Below are 20,407 nucleotides of genomic sequence, written 5' to 3'. Positions count from 1 at the left end.
GAATGACAATTCTAGTGAGACTAGGAAGTTGTTCTTCTCAAAGGGAATGTACCCTTTGACTCCCAAAGAAATAATGCGTAAATAGAATCCTTTATGCATAAGCAGAAAGGTGATTTATGTATTTCATATTGTATGAAAAACATTGATATAAGATGTACCTAGAAAGGTACTAGACAATATCAGTGCAAGCCCAGGATCAGAACCATGGCAACTGTCAAGTGAGTCCTTAAGTATTTGAGAAATACTAAAGTATATATTACTCAATAATTGAGAAAGAATTAGAGTAACGTAATGGAAGCGTAAATGTATTAGATTATGAATCTAATCCATCATTGGATATTTCTTCATTATGAATGAAGAGATAAACAGATATCTCTTTATTATGACTAAAAGGATATTTGGATGGAAACATTAAAGTAATGACTTTAGTGTGTTCCATTATGAATGCAAAATATATTGCCATATAGAAGTTTACAACAATGTTGTTTGGATGGGAAAGTTCATTTATGAACTCTCTATTCGGTTCCAACCAGAAAGTGTATGACACTAATGGGGCGATAGCTCAAGCCAGGGAATCAAGGTCTCATCAAGGTCCGAACTCAAATGAGAGACTGAACCACATGATTGGGAATCATGAATAATGGTGACGTCGTTATTCTCAAGGTTGCTTCTATGGATAACATATAGATATCCATTGTCTAGGCCTACTACTCAGCCATTTATGAAATGACTACAGAAGAGGTATCATCACTGATGACTAAGCTGATTGGCTCTAGTGCAAGTGGGAGATTGTTGGAAATGTGCCCTAAAACCAATCATATGATGATACTTTATGGACATTTCACATGTTAAACTAATCTAGTTTAATATTAAGGGCAAACATTATTGTTTGAGCCGTCTCATATAAATGTTATATGCTTAAACGATAAGTCCAAGGAATATGTGATTGGAAGAATGCGATCTAAAAAAGTTAGATTCATGAGACCATTCTTTCGTTGACACATCCTAAACGTTCCTGATCATAGGATTGTCAATTGGGCATTGACAGTCTGTTAAGATCAGTACGTGCTATGTTTTCTCTCAGGGAGAGTGACTAGTCTCGAGTCATTGGTGTGTGTGACATCAAGACAAGTACGTAGGTGCTCAATAGAGAATGAGTTCACTGAACACGATCAACGAAGAGTTCTCATATTCATGTCACATGAGAACTCATGGTTGGGATAATGCAAATTAGTCTTTTGACCTGAGGCATCATAGTTGTCTTGTGGTTAGGTCCTTAATCTTTGATTATGTCAAAGTCACTCCATCAGGAGGGTGTCCACGGCATCGTTGGGGTTAAGCCACTTAGCCATGGAGGCAAGTGAATGCGTAACAAGGGATCTCTAACCTTCAAACTGTTTGAGGGAGAATACTCTATGATATGATTAAGAATCTTTGGCCAAAGTATGAATGAGATTTAGGAATGTGTTCCAAATCACATTCAAGGTAATCTTATAAGCACAAGACTCACATTGGATAGTAGACATGAATAAACTATCAAACCAAACAATGTGGTCAAGAGTATTGTATTAGAGAAAGACCGTATTGCATTTGTAATCCTAAAATTGAATAGGTTCTCCACCTCTTCTGATTAGCTTGGGTAACCATGACATGCTGCTAGGCGTCAACCATGGTTTATGGAAGCCCTAAAAGTGTATTATCACTAACGGGAGAATTGAAAGTAAGTTCCAATTCACAATCGATTTGAAAGAGTTTGAATCGCCCACTGCCTCGCTAAAAGGAACCTAATGGATCGTACACCGTGTAAGGTAGAGATTGAAGATTCAACGGAGATGAGTAAGAATAATTAAATGGTTTAATTATTTATGGCAAGGATTAATTAATATGATTATTAATCAAACGAATAAGTTCGTTAAAAGACCTCGGGATAGTTTTGGACCTTAAGGCCCAATGGGCTTCGAACGTCAAGTCCATTGACTTAAGTTGTGTGACAACTTAATGAATAATGATTCACAAAGGCCCAAATAGCCCAATAAATTCCATGTTAAAGAAGGAGTGGTTTTGGACTTATTTACAAGTTTGCCACTCAAATGAATTAAGGAATAAGTATGACTTTATAGCCAAAATTCATTAAGGGTAATTTTTGGGGGAAAGGATGAGAACACAAGCTCTCTTTTCTCTCTAAAATTTCAGCCACCTTGGAGGGATCATCTAGCAATCAAACTCCTCCAAGGTCACTCATTTCTTCTACAATATGCCTTGGTGTGGAGACTTAGAGGTTTTCAATTTTGGGAACTTGGAGAAACCTTTTCATCCATCCAAATCCATGGATCTAAGATGCAAGGAATGAAGACCCTCTCTTTGGGTGATTAGCCTTTGCTTATGCAAATAGGAATCTACAAAGGTATTGATTTCTCAACTCACTTTGTTTTGAGTTGAGTCTTGGTTCACCTATCTACTAGGCTTTGAAGTTCATGGGTTAAGTTTTGTTTTTGAGTGCATATAAACATGATTCCGCATTTTAATTGTTAATTGCATGTTATTGATGTTGCTCAAATGAACTTGTTTTTCACAAATTTTCCTTCAGTAAGTATATTTTAGAAACTATACTTGTTTTAGGGCGAGGGGTTACAATGTTTTCAAAAAGGTTTTTTTTATAAAACTTTATTTTCAGGCCCACTCACCCTTATTTTTCGCTCCTCCAGGTTTTAATAGCTGAGCTTTCGTATCAACAAGGATTCTTTGTAAATCCCAGTATAGGTGGCTACCCATGATGGTATAATCCTTATCATGCCTTACTATACTTCACTTATGCTCTATCATCACGAATGAAATGGGTTCATTCCCGCTTAACATCGCACTCTTATATTTAGACACTTTTAAGTTTAAATTTATTCACATTTTCCACATCATTACACTTTATGGCTTCGTCACCTTCCAAGTGTCGGCCAACAACAGCTCGATTCAAAGTCCAAGTGGACATTCTGGGTCAGGGTGTGTCAGAAATAATCCTAAACATATGGGATTTGACTTATTTTAATAAAATGGACTATTTCTAATATTGGTTTAAAAAAATCGGGCTTATATCAAGTTTTCCTTAAATATAATTAGATTTGTCAAATTTTGGTGGATAATTTAATGATTTAGTTGACATAGGAGATTTAATAGTGAAAAGAGAAGTAAGACGTTTTAAACACAACTAATATATATTTAGGTATAAGATTAGCCCACATAACATCTATTGTGTGGGAAAAGCAAGTTAGGGAAGGCAAATGGAAAAACTAGCTACCATTCCTCTAATTTTATTTTGTACTTGTTTTAGGCTTATTTTATTATCACTAATTTTTTATTTATTGATAAGATTTACTATAAGAATTAATTTCTTTCTAATTATCTCTTTAATTTTTTCTTTTTCTTTGTTATTTCTTGTTCTTTGTTCCGAACCTCATTTATAAATTTTATTTTTAATTTTAAAATTAATCTATATCACAAGTTAATTGTATTTGCCTACTTGTATGGAAAATTCTTGACAAAGAATATCTCCAACTATTACAAGGATTTGAGGTGACCACAGGTTGCTTAGGACAAATGAAAACTCTTTCTTTTGGAAAGGAGGATTTTGGCTTCTTCATTCTCAAGTTTTAATTCGATCGCAGTTGAGTTAGTGCTCGAGTGAATGAATGTAACCTTCAACCAACCGGCACTCTCCGCTATTCTTCTATCTCTTTCCACTAACGCGCACCATACTCAGTTCTACACGGATCTATCATGCCCTGGACCCAAGGTCAGGGGAAAAATTAACCATGCGCCCGGCGCGCAAATAAATGTAAAAATAAAATGAAATACAAAACATCTCTTATAAAAATAGCTCCAAAATCCTTACAGGTTTACAAAATAAATTATAAACTTTAATCCATCTTCTAACACAACCGCAACTCATCTACAACCTGTCTTGCCAAATAACTCATCTATAAAATAAAAGGTGAGTGGTGAGCAACAACCACTGTCGCTCAATAAGTAGAATATGAAATATGTCAGTCAAGCGATGTTGTTTTACACATGCTAGAAAGTACAAGAATAATATAAAGTTTTAGCCACATAATCCCATATCACATCATCCCTTTATGTGTTCATTATATCATTCATAAATTGTAATTCGCTACGTGACCCCTAATGGCCTTCCTTCCCTAATGTTTCCGTATGCAGTTTACATTTATCCCTCGGATTAATGCAACACTAAAATTCTCATGCTCCACTGACCAGATACATAATAACTTTGAAGGTACTTCACAAAATACAATATGCTTGACTTGAAATATATAGATATTTGTAAATAGATCAAAACCCACTATAGCTCGTGCTTTTCATTTATCATAAAATAAAAATATTTTAAAACACATTACATTAACCACTCATCTTGATAATCCGAGCTTTAAGAAGACAACCCAACTAACATCTCCGCACCCCTCAAACCCTAGCTTTCCCTTTCTCTTTCCTTTTCAAATCTCTCTCTCTCTCTCTCTCTCTCTCTCTCTCTCTCTCTCTCTCTCTCTCTCTCTCTATATATATATATATATATATAGTCGGCAATACAGCAGGAGGTGTCCAATATTATTGGATAATAAGGTATGAGAAATTGACACTTGCTAGGGTATTAGTGTTGGCTGCCGAGTGGATAAATAGGTGTCACTTACAGAGGATGAATGGTACACGCGAAGAAACCTCAAGCGTCTCCTGTGATCGTGACTGTTCATCGTATATCGTGCAGTAAAAAATCATTCCAAAATTTAAAATTTAAAATTAAATATAAATAGTACCTAACGAAAACTGACAGCATGATATACGATAAACGATCACGATCACAAAATCTCTAAGATTCCTAGGAAAAGAATCCGTCGAAAATCATTTTTCACCTCAAGCTCCAATGTAATGACTATGCAAATAAGATTGGAATGAATGATTGGATGGTCAATATGGTGGTGCACATAAGAAGTGGACATCTGGGTATATGGATGACTCAGTTAATAGCAGGGTCCGACACTTGCTATACAAGTGTCATCGTGAACAACCACAAACAACATTGATCTTTGATGCAGGGTCCGACACTTGCATGTAGGAGGTGTACTAACCTTAATGCATGAAACGAAAGATATCAAGACTACTATGGTTTGTTATATATACATATACATGCATACATACGTATACAATACATAGAACATAAATATGAAACAAAAGATATTTAATATGATATATATATATATATATATATCTTTTTTTTTTTTTTTTTTAAATACAGGGTCTCACACATACACACACACACATATATATATATACATATACATGCATACATACGTATACAATACATAGAACATAAATATGAAACAAAAGATATTTAATATGATATATATATATATATATATATATCTTTTTTTTTTTTTTTTTTAAATACAGGGTCTCACACATACACACACACACATATATATATATATATATATATATATTTTAAATACGGGGTCTCATAAGATCTGTTATACTCAGCTGAGTATAAGGATCTTTGGGAACAACATACCGCCCGATAAGACGTTAAATTTCGAAGCTACCTCTAGTATCAGTTTTCTATGTTTTTGTGTCTTCAAATTCACCTTTATCGAGAATTGAACCTAAGATCTCTTATTTGCAAATGAAAAGGAATACCATTAGACAATAGTACTAAGTGGCTTGTAATTTTTTTTTTTAATAAACAATATTTCTACATTAAGGGGTGGGAGATTGGGCTAAGCCTCACAATTGGCTAACAATAATGTGGTTTAAATTCATTTTTGGTGAGAATCAAATCTAAAATTTCTCACTTATAAGTGAAGAGGAATATAATTAAACCGTAATACTAAATGACTTGTATTTTTTATTTGCCTATGCACTAGGTTTTTGTGCATAGTCTACATGTAACATAGATTAATTGTATTTCTTTGTTTTTTCGTTTTATAAACTACCTTTATAACAAAAAATCATATTGGTACAATTTACTTTACCCTTTATTTTATCTTTATAGTTAAAACTCAAAGTTTTCAAGCCATTTTCATTAGTTTTCCTTTTAAAATTTAAATTACATATAGTTAGTTAAGGTTATATGAGGAAATTTGGATAAATAATCAAAATTTGAATGTGGTATAGAATTTTAGTTACTTTTTCAAATTTATGATAATTATAACCAATCTACATAACCTTGTGTATTTCCAAAGTCTAATTTATTTTTACATTAGGAGGATGGGGCATTCGGTTAAGCCACACCATGGGCAACTTAATTTAGTATCAAAATTGACATCACAAGATTCGAACCCAGACCTCTCATTTTTAAGTGAAGAAGAATACTACTATGCCGTATATTAGTACTTTTATCTCTACTTTTAGTTATAATTATCATAAACATAAAAATGGTGGTTATAATTCTACATGAATTTTATATGGAGTCTAACCATCAAAACCATCACAGAAATGCTCTCCTCAGCAATCCCTCCTATCCAAATCCAATCTCCTCTGGCCCGTCTTCAACTCCACACCCATGTAGCTTCATCTCCTCCACTGTAACGAAACCCAGATATCCCAATTCTCTGGAACAATGGAAGGTACTCTCTTTCCATCTCGACCTGTATATCCCATCCCAGCAAACAGACCAACGCAGCCAAACCCTCCTGTGAAATTCAACTCAACGACGCTGCCACCGCCTCCTCAGTCGAGAGCTCTGCCGTTTCCTATAGACTCTCTCCTGCAGCACCTTCTGAGCCTCTCCTCGCCTCCCAACACTCCCCACAAGCTCAAGCCTTTAAACCCACCTCACCAAACCAATGGCAGTCTCCTTTCTCTTCAAATTTCGGCGGATTCGACCTCCAAACAGCATCAAATGAAGAAACCCACCTCAGTTTTAGCCCCAAATTTCGAGGACGATCGAGAGCTGGTGGAATCGGGAGATGGGGTTCTTGATTTTTTGACTATAAAGGGTAAGTTGATGTTCAATTCCATTGTAGAGCAGCCTTTGCACGGCTTGGATGATTTCTTTGGTTCTGTGAAGTTTGAGTTATTTGAAGTTGATTTAATTAGTTTGTTGAAAGCATTAGATCTTTCTGGCAATTGGGAAAGAGCCATTTTGTTGTTTGAATGGATTCTGTCCAACTTAAGCTCTGAAAATTTGAAATCAAATAACCAGATGATTGAACTAATGGTTAGAATTCTTGGGAGAGAGTCGCAGCATACTTTTGCATCGAAGCTGTTCAATGTAATTCCCATAGAAGAATACTCGTTGGATGTCCGAGCTTACACGACTATCCTTCATGCGCACTCTCGTAGTGGTAAGTACGAAAGTGCAATTGACTTGTTTGACAAAATGATGGAAATTGGTATCTCACCAACTTTGGTGACTTACAATGTCATGCTTGATGTATATGGGAAGATGGGTCGATCTTGGGATAAGATTTTAGGACTCTTGGATAAGATGAGGAGGAAGGGATTTTGAATTTGATGAGTTTACTTGTAGTACGGTGATATCTGCTTGTGGGCGTGAGGGTTTGTTGAACGAGGCAAATGAGTTCTTTGTCGGGTTAAAGTCACAAGGCTATGTACCTGGAACTGTTACCTATAATGCTTTGTTACAAGTTTTTGGCAAGGCTGGGGTATTTACGGAGGCCTTGAGCATATTAAAAGAAATGGAGGATAATAATTGCGCACCTGATGCTGTTACTTACAATGAGCTTGTGGCAGCTTATGTGAGGGCAGGATTCTTTGAGGAAGGTGCATCTGTCATAGAAACGATGACCCAAAAAGGAACAATGCCAAATGCTGTTACATACACAACTGTGATAAATGCATACGGTAAAGCTGGAAAGGAGGAAGAGGCTCTAAGGTTGTTCAATCATATGAAGGCGACAGGTTGTGTTCCTAATGTTTGCACATACAATGCTGTTTTCGGAATGCTGGGAAAGAAGTCACTGCCCGAGGAGATGATAAAGTTACTTTGTGAAATGAAGTCAAGTGGATGGGCCCCCAACCGTATTACATGGAACACAATGCTTGCCATGTGTGGTGATAAGGGTAGGCACAAGTATGTGAACCAGGTGTTTCGAGAAATGAAGAATTGTGGTTTTGAGCCAGACAGAGACACATTCAATACCTTAATCAGTGCATATGGACGGTGTGGATCAGAAATAGACGCTGCACAGATGTACGATGAGATGATCAAAGCAGGATTTACTCCATGCGTTATAACTTACAATGCACTTCTAAATGCTCTGGCTCGGATAGGGGACTGGAAAGCAGCAGAAGCTGTTATGCTAGACATGAGAAATAAGGGCTTCAAGCCTAATGAAACATCATATTCATTGATGATCAACTGTCATGCCAAAGGAGGGAATGCCAAGGGGATTGAGAGAATTGAGAGAGAAATTTATGGCTATCATATTTTCCCCAGTTGGATTCTTTTGAGAACTCTTATTGTTGCGAATTTCAAGTGCAGAGCACTGGACGGCATGGAGAGGGCATTCCATCAATTGCAAAACAACGGATACAAACCTGACTTGGTTGTATTCAACTCTATGCTGTCAATTTTTGCTAGAAACAACATGTATGACCGGGCCAATGACATGCTGTACATGATTCATGAAAACTGCCTTCAGCCAGATCTCGTAACTTACAATAGCTTGATGGACATGTACGCCAGAAAGGGAGAGTGTTGGAAAGCAGAAGAAATCCTCATGACCCTACAAAAATCTGGTGGGAAACCAGACCTCGTCTCTTATAACACAGTCATCAAAGGGTTTTGCAGGCAAGGGTACATGCAGGAGGCCATAAGAATTCTCTCGGAGATGACAACTAGAGGGATTCGACCATGTATTTTCACCTACAATACTTTCATCACAGGCTATGCAGGGCAGGGAATGTTATCAGAAATGGATGAAGTGATTAGCTATATGACGCAGAACAATTGCAGGCCAAATGAGCTAAGCTACAAGATTGCGGTGGATGGTTATTGTAAAGCGAGAAAATATAAAGAAGCCATGGACTTTCTGTCGAAGATTAAGGAAATTGATACTTCTTTTGATGATCAATATGTGCAAAGACTTGCTTCTCGCATTCGGGGCAATTTGTATTCATGAATTATTGATTGTTCGCCGTTGGTTTCTTTTTGGCTTAACACCGTCATATATAGGGTTTCCAAGGCTAATGTAATTGTAAAAGAATGTAAAATCACCTATTTGGCTGTCCTGTTTCAAACCTTTGTTGCTTTGTTGTCTTTGTTTTTTTTTTTTTTTTGTTAATGAATTTTGTTAGATTAGCCACCAACAAAGTTTGAAGTTCTTAATGTAAGAAATGGTGCTTTCATTGTGACAACAAGCGTTTGTAAATACTATTTCCGAATTTGAAACCGTTGCCCTACCCACTCACCTTTTTAAACATTTATTTTCAGATGAATGTGTAAGTGGAGTCCACATGTCAAAAAATGAGTGGAAAAGGCACAAGGGCGAAAGACAGATGGGGAAGGGATTTTACTTATCAGTACATAGCTGATAAGCGTTGTACAATTCTGAAAGAGTTACATGATCAAATAAAGCTTTCGGAGGGAACTATTTGATCGAAAATTTTCAACGCAGGTCAAGAAAAGGTTAATCTTGGCTGAAGCCGTCATTAGATACTAGGTACATAAGGGCGTTGGTGCCGTTTTCACTTAAAAGATAGTAAAATGGAGTTGCTCTAATGTGCCTATTAATTAGACCACAAGCTGGTAACAATTGGAATAATCAAGAGTGATAAGGATTTAATACTCGGAAAGGCATCTACACTGAAAGCCCTAGGAATCCGGGGGTCAATTTCAAAATTGTCTTTGGCTAGAAAGTGATTCTTCTAATATTACTTTTATTCTCTCGATTTACTGATTTTGATCCTTATTGGTCTCATTGAATGCAATAGTCTATTTGTTTGGACTGCATTTAAAAGATAACTTTCTACATCTTTCACATATATTGCTAAGGAAATGTTACGGACAATTTTGTTAACATGGGTTTGTCTTCTCAAGTTATGGTATGACATGACTCCCCTCATTTAAAGATTCATCCTGCTTTGTTTTCGAACTATATTGACTTTCTTAACTTCTTATTCTCAAATTAACGTGCATCCCATTATATAGGTTATCTCACTTTTTCGTTTCTTAACTTTGTGATATTACTTGATCTGTTTTGCGCGCACTGGTGAAACCCGACCCGGCTCCCAACAAACTCCAGCCGGTCCAGAGGGTTTCCATTTTTACGATCAAGGCAGTTAAAAGTCCAGCCGACCATCCGTTAGGCTTTAAGCTAAATTCCACAAACACTTGCCACCACTCGTATTTCTCAACCTTTACACACACCCACACCCACACCCACACCTCCCACCTCCCACCTCCTCCGTTCCCCTTCCATCTCTGCCAACAACAATTCCAATCGAACTTTCCATGGGTTGAAGGAGGAAGACGACGATTCAAATTCTTCTGGCCGATTGAAAGCAATATCTATGGAGTGGGATAGCAATTCCGATCTGAGCTCCGAGGAGGAGGACGAGGATGGGAGCTTGATTTTCCCTGACGACGACGACGTTTCTGTCCCGGGTCCGCTTCCGTTCCCCGTCGAGAATTTGTTCCAAACGGCGCCGTGTGGCTTCGTTGTGACGGACGCTCTCGACCCTGACCACCCCATCATCTACGTCAACACTGTGTTTGAAATGGTCTCGGGGTACCGTGCCGAGGAGGTTCTTGGTCGCAATTGGTCAGTTTTCTATCTTGGGATTTTGATATTAGGGTTTTTAATGGGGGTTTTATTGGTGCGTCTTTGTTTTGGGTGCTTTTGGTGGGGGATTGATTTGGGGTTCTCAGAAATACTTAATTTTTGTTGAGAAAACCGTGGGGATTGTATTTTGCGTTATTAAAGAAGCTGCGTGATGTGTATTTTGGATTGAATAGATTTTTTCTGTGGTGATTGTGGTTGGTATTGGGCAGCTCATTGGGTTTGTGAGTTCTCGAGGGTTTTGTATGTGCTCGGAAATTGGATGAAAATTAAGCAAATTGGAGCTGGAAGTAATTGTTTTGTTGATTCTTTGTGGTCATAAACCCAGTCATGAGACTAGTGGCGGCGTGTTGTGTTTAGTGTTACTTCCTGTACGACCAATACAAATTTCTCATGGTGTAGATGTCAAAGCAAATGATAATATCAGGATATAATTATAACAAAATTTGATGCGACAGGTTTCTGTTGTGTGTTTGGGTGTTGCCTTGTTGCTCTATTTTATTGAAGTTTTTAATTTAATTTTTTTCATAAGAAACGAGAAATTCATATAAATTAAAAAATAATTGTAAATGGGATGGACAAGTAGCCCTTCAAGGTACCCCAATTAGAAAACAATACATGAAAGGAATAAAACAAGCCACACTCGATACAGAACTCCACTGTAGTTGATGAACCACACCAAATACATCTCTAGAGTGCTCAAGGAGGCCAAAAGTCTGGCTCTCCCAAATGAAAACTCTAATTGTCCTTTGTATCTTCAAAATTTATTTTATTTTCTGAATATGTGTATTTTAATACAAAGTCTTCTCCGCCTCTAATCTAGGGTGTAAGCTTGGGGAATTTGATTGTTGCTACTATAGTGCTTGAAATCTATTAGTAAGTTCATTGACACGAGTTGTATAGTAGGTTTGTTTAGCTAAAATCTATAATACTGTTGAATTAAATGCTTTTATTTTCTTTCCGTTAGTCATAATATGAAAGATTATGTTGTGGGTATGTTTTTTGGTGCTTTACCTGTTAGTTGAAATATTTTGCATATTATGCAAGGGGATCATGCTTTTTTTATTTTTTTTTATTTTTTTATGGTTTTGTCTCCTGGTTGTAGCATCATGAGTAAATGTCATACAATGAAAACATCAATTGCAAGCTTCAAGTTAACTTTTGAAGATTCATATGCTAGATGGTATCTGATATGGTCCATCTATTTTTCTTTCATTGTCCTAATTAGTTGAGTAGTGAAGTGCCTAATGTCGCTCAAAAGTGTTTAGATTTTCCATGATTACAAGCAGATAAAGAAGAAAGAGCATAAGTCTCTTATGATATTACAGGCACCATAATTGGCCACTTTGAAGTAGGATAAAGCTTAAATATTCACCACTAAATTGTCATTTGATAAACCTGTTTGAGCATAGAGATTGTGTCGGTAGGGAAGATTACCTAAATTCTACACCAAAGTTGAGTTGTTGGAGGTTGTACATATCCAACTTGATTGAAGTAAATTTTCCTTCAAAGTTCCCCTCGGGGTTTTAACAAAGTATGTATAATAGAAACAGTTGTTTTACAAAAAAATTTGCGTGACCAACTTAGTGGGAAAAGGTTTTGTTGTTGTTGTTGTATTCATTTTATTTATATAACTTGGAATAGTGCAATCTTATGCATATCATAAGGTGTTAGTCATCGAAGCTCAGCTGTAAAGCATAAGAAAAATGTTTTTTCTTATTGCACCATTGTATTGGCTCATTTAAGTCATAAAATATAAGTGTTGACTACTAAGGAGCTGAGCATTCTGAAATTCGCGTATGTTTCTGTTTGTGAGCTTCTTGGTGTTTGTGGCTTAACTGGGTTATGAAGATATTGAACAAGCTCTAAAAATGATCTAATCCAGTCTAAGAATGTTTGATCATCACATTTAGGTATAACTAAGCTATCAGGATTGTAATCAAGAACGAGTTGGTGTGTATTCGATTGCTTACGAATATAAAAACTTGATGTAAAAGGGATTGTAATTTTGGGTCCCACTTTACACTGTTGTCCAATGATGCAAAGTGTTTAATTTGGATTTCCATTTAGGAAGTATCTATGTGGAAAATCAACAAAATCAAAATTTAAATGGGAAAGTTATAAAGAAATCTAAAAATTAGTCAATTTGGACCCTTGGGCCACATTGCTGGGTGACCCTGCCAATGCAACCCCTTTTGGTTCTTATTGAAATAGATCCCTCTTAAGATGAGGACTATATGTATTTATGTACATGTGCGTGTGTGTGTGTATAAAAAGAAGGAAAAATTATGTGCTAGGGTTATTGTTTGGTTACATGTAACATTGCATTGAGGATAGTGCTTCAAGTTTTATTGCTAAATGCTTGTTTATTTTTCTTTTCTTGGTCTTTTTAAGTATTAGTACTAGACACGTTTAATTGTTCATCTACTGGCTATTTTATAGGGTTGGCCATCCACAGTGAATGCAACACATTCTTCACTCTTGTCAGAAGAGAACCACACTTGGATATGTGAAAAGAATAACCGAAATAAAAAAACCAACTACTAGAACACTCGATAGAATCTGAGTTGAATATTTTGATACTATGGGCACTGTATCAATGACTTGAGTTGAATCAATGGCTCTCTTGTACTGGATGCAACTAGCATTCAATTGAACCTGAGTTGAATCATTGAAATTATGGTCACTGTATAAATGACCTTACCTATTGCCTTGCCCTGAGCTTAGGATAGTAATATCTAATGGCCATATGTCATGACAATAATAATTTATTTGCCCTTGTGATTCCTAGTATTTGATCCATCAGGGGCCTTACGAATCACATGGAGTGTGTACTCCAAAGTTCAAACCATGGGAGAAAAGATTGATTTCATTATATGAGTAGCCGATTCACCTTGAGGGGAAACAAAAGATTGAAGTTTCATAATTTTTGGTACTTTTGACAGTTTTAAACTTTTATTATTATTTATAGATCTGATAAAATTGTTGCTTTCACTTTATAGTATTGCAAAATTGAGATTAAGTTAACAATGACAGTAATTGAGTCAAAATTACAATAGCAAAGCTGCAACATGCGAGTTATTACAAAGTTTACTGCTGTAAGATATCCTAATTTTTGGGGAGGTCAGTATAAACTTTGCTACATCTTTGACATTTGGTTCTATTGTGTTTAAACCTAACCTTATTGAAGGCAAAGCATAAATAAAAATATGATTTTGTTGCTATATACTAGAGTGTAATTTTTTTTTTTTATTTTTATATTTGGAGACAAACCAAATAGTCTTTGTGTTTCCTTTAGTTTGAGGGCTCTCTTTTGTTGGAGTTGGATGTTAGCTAAAGAAATAGTGCATCTTTCTTTCTCTTCCTTCCTCTGCTTTGTTCTGATGTAGGTGCTTTTTTTTTTTTGCAGCCGGTTTTTGCAATATAGAGGGCCATTTGCAAAAAGAAGGCATCCACTAGTAGACTCTGCAGTAGTTGCAGAAATTAAAAGATGTCTGGAGGAGGGTATTGAATTCCAAGGCGAGTTATTAAACTTTAGGAAAGATGGATCTCCAATGATGAATAGATTGCGGCTGACACCAATATATGGGGATGATGATGTGATAACACACGTCATCGGGATTCAGTTCTTCACGGAGGTAGACATTGATCTAGGTCCTGTGCCCGGCACTTCAATCAAGGAGTCAGCAAAATTTTCTGATCGGTTTCGTTCTTGTCTTTCTGCTTTCCGTCCTGCTGCCTTCCTGGGGGAGCGGAATATGTGTCGTGGGGTTTGTGGAATGTTGCAATTGAGTGATGAGGTACTTGCTCTCAAGATTCTATCGAAATTGGCACCTAGAGACATTGCATCTATTGGTTCAGTCTGTAGGCGGCTGTATGAGCTTTCGAAGAATGAAGACCTTTGGAGAATGGTCTGCCAAAATGCATGGGGTAGTGAAACAACTCGGGTTTTAGAGGCCGTGCCTGGTGCGAAGAGGCTAGGTTGGGGTAGGTTGGCACGGGAGCTGACTACTCTTGAAGCAGCGACATGGAGAAAGGTGACTGTTGGAGGTTCTGTTGAACCCTCACGCTGTAACTTTAGTGCTTGTGCAGTTGGAAATCGTGTTGTCCTTTTTGGTGGTGAAGGGGTTAATATGCAACCGATGAATGACACCTTCATATTGGATCTAAATGCCAGTAACCCAGAGTGGCAGCATGTCCAAGTCAGCTCTCCTCCACCTGGTCGTTGGGGCCATACACTATCTTGTGTGAATGGGTCCCATTTGGTGGTATTTGGAGGCTGTGGAAGGCAGGGCTTGCTAAATGATGTGTTCGTACTGGATTTGGACGCAAAGCCTCCAACTTGGCGTGAAATATCTGGGTTGGCTCCTCCGCTTCCTAGATCATGGCACAGTTCCTGCACTCTTGATGGCACCAAGTTGATAGTTTCAGGTGGCTGTGCAGATTCTGGAGTACTCCTAAGTGATACTTTTTTGCTTGATCTCTCAATGGAGAAACCTGTGTGGAGAGAGATACCAGTAGCATGGAAGCCCCCTTCAAGATTGGGCCACACCCTGTCTGTATATGGTGGTAGAAAAATTTTGATGTTTGGGGGCCTGGCCAAAAGTGGTCCACTTCGTTTTCGTTCCAGTGATGTGTTCACAATGGATCTGAGTGAGGATGAACCGTGTTGGAGGTGTGTTACAGGGAGTGGAATGCCCGGTTCTGGAAATCCAGGGGGCATGGCTCCTCCTCCTAGACTGGATCATGTAGCTGTGAGCCTTCCAGGTGGGAGAATACTGATCTTTGGAGGGTCTGTTGCTGGTCTTCACTCTGCGTCGCAACTTTATCTCTTAGATCCAACGGATGAAAAACCTACATGGAGGATATTGAATGTACCTGGGCGGCCCCCAAGATTCGCCTGGGGACATAGTACTTGTGTTGTTGGAGGGACAAGGGCAATTGTCCTTGGTGGTCAAACTGGAGAAGAGTGGATGCTAAGTGAACTCCATGAGCTTTCACTGGCAAACTCTGTAATCTGATTAAGAGTATGTGGGAACACGCTGTAACCACACATTAGCCTTCAAGTGCAAGATTGGGGTTCATTCTGAGGAATCGGCCAGGCAGAGGTTGCTGCTTCAGTCGCTAATAGCTCTTGACAAAAGTTACTTTAGTCGGGGCTTGTTTTGGGTGTTAGTGGTAGTGCACGTTTCTTATATGGAATTGTCCTGGCTCGAGATGAACTTTCAATAATTTCATGAGTGACTTGGAACCATGTTTGTTTTTAGTGAGGTTTGTGTGACTACCCTTCAGTACGGAGAGTGAATTATTCTTCCTTGGTCAGGTTAGTAGTACATAGTGGATAGGTAGGTTTATATATGTAGGCCTAGTCTTATTATGCTTATGTGTTGTTTTACGTTCTGTTATTTGAACCAAACGTGAAAAATGATGCATGTTTATAGTAACGTATTGCTAGTCCTCTCCTCTATATGTAATGAATCCTTGTTCAGCCACGTATTACTAGGTGTTGAACCATGTTTGTAATTTGAACCACCAGTGATATTGTTCTAACTCAACCACGTATTACTAGGCGTTGAGTTTTATCACAAAATGTCTTGGTGATATTTTGGAATCTCTCATATATTAGTTGTATGTTATTTTGTCATACAACCAATGTGAGATCTTATACTCTAACATGCCCCTTTACGAGTGGCCCCCACTGGGTCACAAGAGAAACCAATTCCCATATTGAGAACTGTTCAAGTCATTATACTAGAGCTAACACCAATCTTTTCGAGAGTCTGGTTAGTTGGTCGATATTCAGTCTTTGGAGTCCATGCTAATCTTTTCGAAGACCCAATTTTCTCGGTTAGTATTCAGTCACTGGAGCCAATGTCAACTTTTTCAAAGGCCCAATTGTTTAATTAATACCCTTAAGGTGGAGTTAGTGCAACTTTTAAAATTTGAACTTGAGGAAGCATGATTCGTGCTACTAACTTGGGCCCATGATGTGTCGAGAGAATAATCTGTTTTGATATCATGTTAAACATTTTAGGTTAAGATGGTCCACCACCAACATTACTGATATTGTCCTTACTTAACAACCTATTACTAGGTGAAGAATTTTATCACAAAATGCCTCAGTGATATTAGGGGTGAAATCTCCCATATATCAATTGTATACTATTTTTCATACGACCAATGTGGGATCCTATAATCCAACAGGTTTTAGTAGGGCCAGCTATAAGTGTGTCCAACACCTTATCAATTATTCACAAAGAGCTTGTAGTAATTTCCCTTTGCTTTGGTTTTATCCCACTAGGTTTTCCTATCTGTTTTTATGATGCAACAACCCTTGACTGGTGGACATGGGGAGTGTTGTAAATATTGTTGGTTATGTGGTTGTTCACTTGGGTCATTATAATATATATATATATACATACATATATATATATATATATGTATGTATGTATGTATGTATATATTAATACTTTCATTCTTTATGATGTAAATAAGGAAATTTGAGCTTTGTGTACAAATAAACCCCAGGGAGGATTTCTTAAAAGAATTAATTTTTTTTTTTTTTATATTTCATTTTAGGATATTTTTCATGTAAAAGACTACAATGATGCTTATATTTTTTATTGATACTTGAATTATTGTACGTTGTCATGCATTATGCTATTGTAGGAGATTTTACATTGTTATATTATTGTGCTACTTTTCTATCTTTTAGTTATTTGTAGTCATCTGTTCTAAGCTTCCGTCATGTTTTCAATGTTGTTGAACTCTTCTTCTGACATATTACTTCAAAATTGTTCATCTCCTTCTGAAGCAAAAATTTGATTTTATTAAGTTCATTTGAGTAACATCTACACATGCAATTAGTAATTAAAGGCGGAACCATGCTTGAATGTACTCAAATTTAAACTTTACCCATTAAATTCAAAGCCTAGTAGTTGTGACCCAAGACTCAACTCAAATATTAAAGAAAGGAGTTGAGATTTATTATACATTTGTTGAATCCTCTATGCATAAGCAAATGCTAATCACCCATGAGAGAGGGCATTTATTCGTAATTTCTTTGCTCCATGGATTTCTTGGTGGAGGATGGAAGAATGGATTCTCCAAGTTCCCAAGAAAGGAAACCTCTATGTTTCCACATCCATGAGGTGAATGAAAAAGAGATGAGTGATTTGGGAGGGTTTCGATGCTAGTTAAAATTCGCCCAAGTGGCCGGCCTCCTAGAGGTGGAAGGAGAGCATTTTTGTTCTCTCCAATTCCCTCATGTAACCCCAATGAAATTTGGCATACAAATTTTCTTTTATAGCCACTCACGTTTGAGTGGCATGAATTGTAATTATCCTCTATGACCGGCCATTAGGTGTTAGTGAGCCTTTTGCCCTTTTATGATTTAAGTTGTCATACAACTCAAGTCATTAGGCTTGACTATTCAAAGCCCAATGGGCCTTGAGGCCTGAAACTAACATGAGATTTAAAACGAACTTATTCATTTGATTAATTAACATATTAGTTAATCCTAGCCAAAAACAATTAAACTATCTATTCGTCCTTACTCAACCCCATTGTTTCTTCAATCTCAACCTCACATGGTGTAGATCCATTAAGTTCTTATTAGCGAGACAGTGGGCAATTAGTACTTGCAAGTCCTTCTCGGCATGAAACATATCCTTAGGGATGCAACCAATATCTTCGATTCCTCCACTTTGTCCACTTTGTACCTCCGATAAATCCACTTGTTTACTTATGGAAATATTGATCTCCGTACATTTTTGCAATCATCACCTTCTTTGCCTTATACACATTGTTCAATCATCCCCTTTTTTGCTTTATAAACTCGAAGATGAGATTTAAATAAGTGTGAGGCGCTTGCCATACAGTGGTTATGTCGCTCTTTGAAAACTGTTACAACAAACTAATCATGATCATTTGGCTTCGACAACACAACTTTTGCCTTGCAGTCAATCCTAGTGTCTGGCCTCTTACCTTTTCGATTGGGTTTGGATAAGCATCCACCTTCTTGAACGTGGTTTGCAACTAACAAATTCCTTCCTTACCAAGCCCTCACCACCATTGCCATTTTTACTACTATATTCCCGGATCCATCTGCGATTTGCATAACTATTGTTAAACAACGAATCAAACTCCATATTCACTTTGAGTTTCAACTGATCGATCTTCTACATTTAGCATCACAAATTCAGCCCTCCTTGCACCAATTTCATCTTGTGTACATCATCAGTTTCTTCTATATTTTCGTTTACTTATCTGTTATCCTCCATCGAAATCCAAATCAATAACTTGTTGCTTCAAAGTTACACATTGTTTGAACCCGATTTCACACTATCGGCCTGAGCAATTGAGACCGTAGAATGAGTAAAATTTTGAGCCATTGGATTGGAAGAAGGTTGAGATAATTGATTAATAATTTGTCTAGATAATATTATGATTTTAATAATCACAATGTTATCTGGCGAATTATTAAGAAAATTATTTCTAAAAATGAGGAGATAATGATGACATCTAAAAGATAGGTTGTTGCTTATCTTGAGAAGTCTTTGGCCTAGACTCTAGCTGGTGAGTTTGAATTAAAATCAAATTCTACACAAGTGAACCCGCACCACACATCTGCTTCTATAAATACAAGGCTGCGAACACCATTCAAAGGACCTTCGAATCAGCATACAATTGCCTTGCGCAAAACCTCTCAACATCTTGAGATTTTTTCCTTTTCTTTTCCTGCCGACACACTTTCAGTTTGGATAAACAGCACTGTGGAAGCGCCCGGCGAGCACCTTCAGTTTGGATAAACAGCACTGCTGCCGCAGAATCAGCCGACCAAGAAGCATCTTCAGTTTGGATAAACAGCACTGCGTCGAGGTCGACCGATTATCTATCCAAGTCTCGGTCGAGAAAGGTTTTCGAACCTTTGTTGGCAGAGGTCACCTTGCTAAGCTTTCTCGGCATAGTTAGGTGTTACGAATTACATTGCTCGGCGTACTGGTTGCCGAGTGGTTTTATGATTGGATACTCACAAGTGAGTTTCAGGGTTCGGCATTCCGACGGCCGAACTACGTTTACCATCAAGACATATATCACGTTCGAGTACCTGTGCCCATACACCTTGGTCTCGATTCGACGTGCTTATACTCTCACGAATATAATCACAGTGACCGAATCGGGCTCGGACGATTTGTGAACTCCGCAGAATTAGCAGCCTTGTCTTCAGGCTGTAGAACCCAGAGACCGAGAGTGTTCCTTCCTCGGTCGCAATCGCAAGTTAAAGAAGTCAGCAACGCGCTCAAAGCTACATCAACAAATTTTACTCCTCGGCCAGGCTCGGCCGACGAGTTGGCACGCCCCGCATTTGACCGAAGGATGTAGTTAGCTTATTAGTTACTCGGCCTGCGCGCCACGTAGGTTTTGTAATTTTTAGGGTAGGGTCAACACACATACATAACTTTATTTATCACAATCCAATACGAGTTTCGCCAATATTTATATAAAATCTCAATTTCTACGAAAATAACCCTAGCTATAACAACCTAGCACGATTGAATCGAAGTTGACGAAATAAAAAACAGCATAGAAACTTAGCGGAATTT

General features: G+C 37.5%; 1 protein-coding gene and 1 pseudogene across 1 annotated transcript; both read left to right on the top strand.

Annotated features, from left to right (window-relative positions):
* The first annotated feature begins 6,491 nt into the window (after positions 1-6,491).
* LOC137737690 (pentatricopeptide repeat-containing protein At2g18940, chloroplastic-like) lies at positions 6,492-9,261 on the top strand (annotated as a pseudogene).
* Positions 9,262-10,328: 1,067 nt separating this feature from the next.
* LOC137737013 (adagio protein 1-like) lies at positions 10,329-16,256 on the top strand. The gene is made up of 2 exons (XM_068476355.1): positions 10,329-10,784; positions 14,212-16,256. Exons 1-2 carry the CDS (start codon positions 10,534-10,536, stop codon positions 15,821-15,823), a joined length of 1,863 nt encoding a protein of 620 aa, XP_068332456.1. The 5' UTR covers positions 10,329-10,533; the 3' UTR covers positions 15,824-16,256.
* Positions 16,257-20,407: the final 4,151 nt, after the last annotated feature.

This window comes from Pyrus communis, chromosome 6, assembly GCF_963583255.1.
Source record: "Pyrus communis chromosome 6, drPyrComm1.1, whole genome shotgun sequence".
Taxonomy (NCBI): Eukaryota; Viridiplantae; Streptophyta; class Magnoliopsida; order Rosales; family Rosaceae; genus Pyrus; species Pyrus communis.
Note: the sequence above shows the minus strand (reverse complement) of the source record. Positions and strands in the feature narration are given on the sequence as shown.

Bases quoted from the DNA above. Each gene is read 5' to 3' on its own strand.
- LOC137737013 (XM_068476355.1), top strand. From the start codon at position 10,534: ATGGAGTGGGATAGCAATTCCGATCTGAGCTCCGAGGAGGAGGACGAG. The intron at 10,785-14,211 runs GTCAGTTTTCTA...TTTTTTTTGCAG, and splicing joins GAGGTTCTTGGTCGCAATTG to CCGGTTTTTGCAATATAGAG.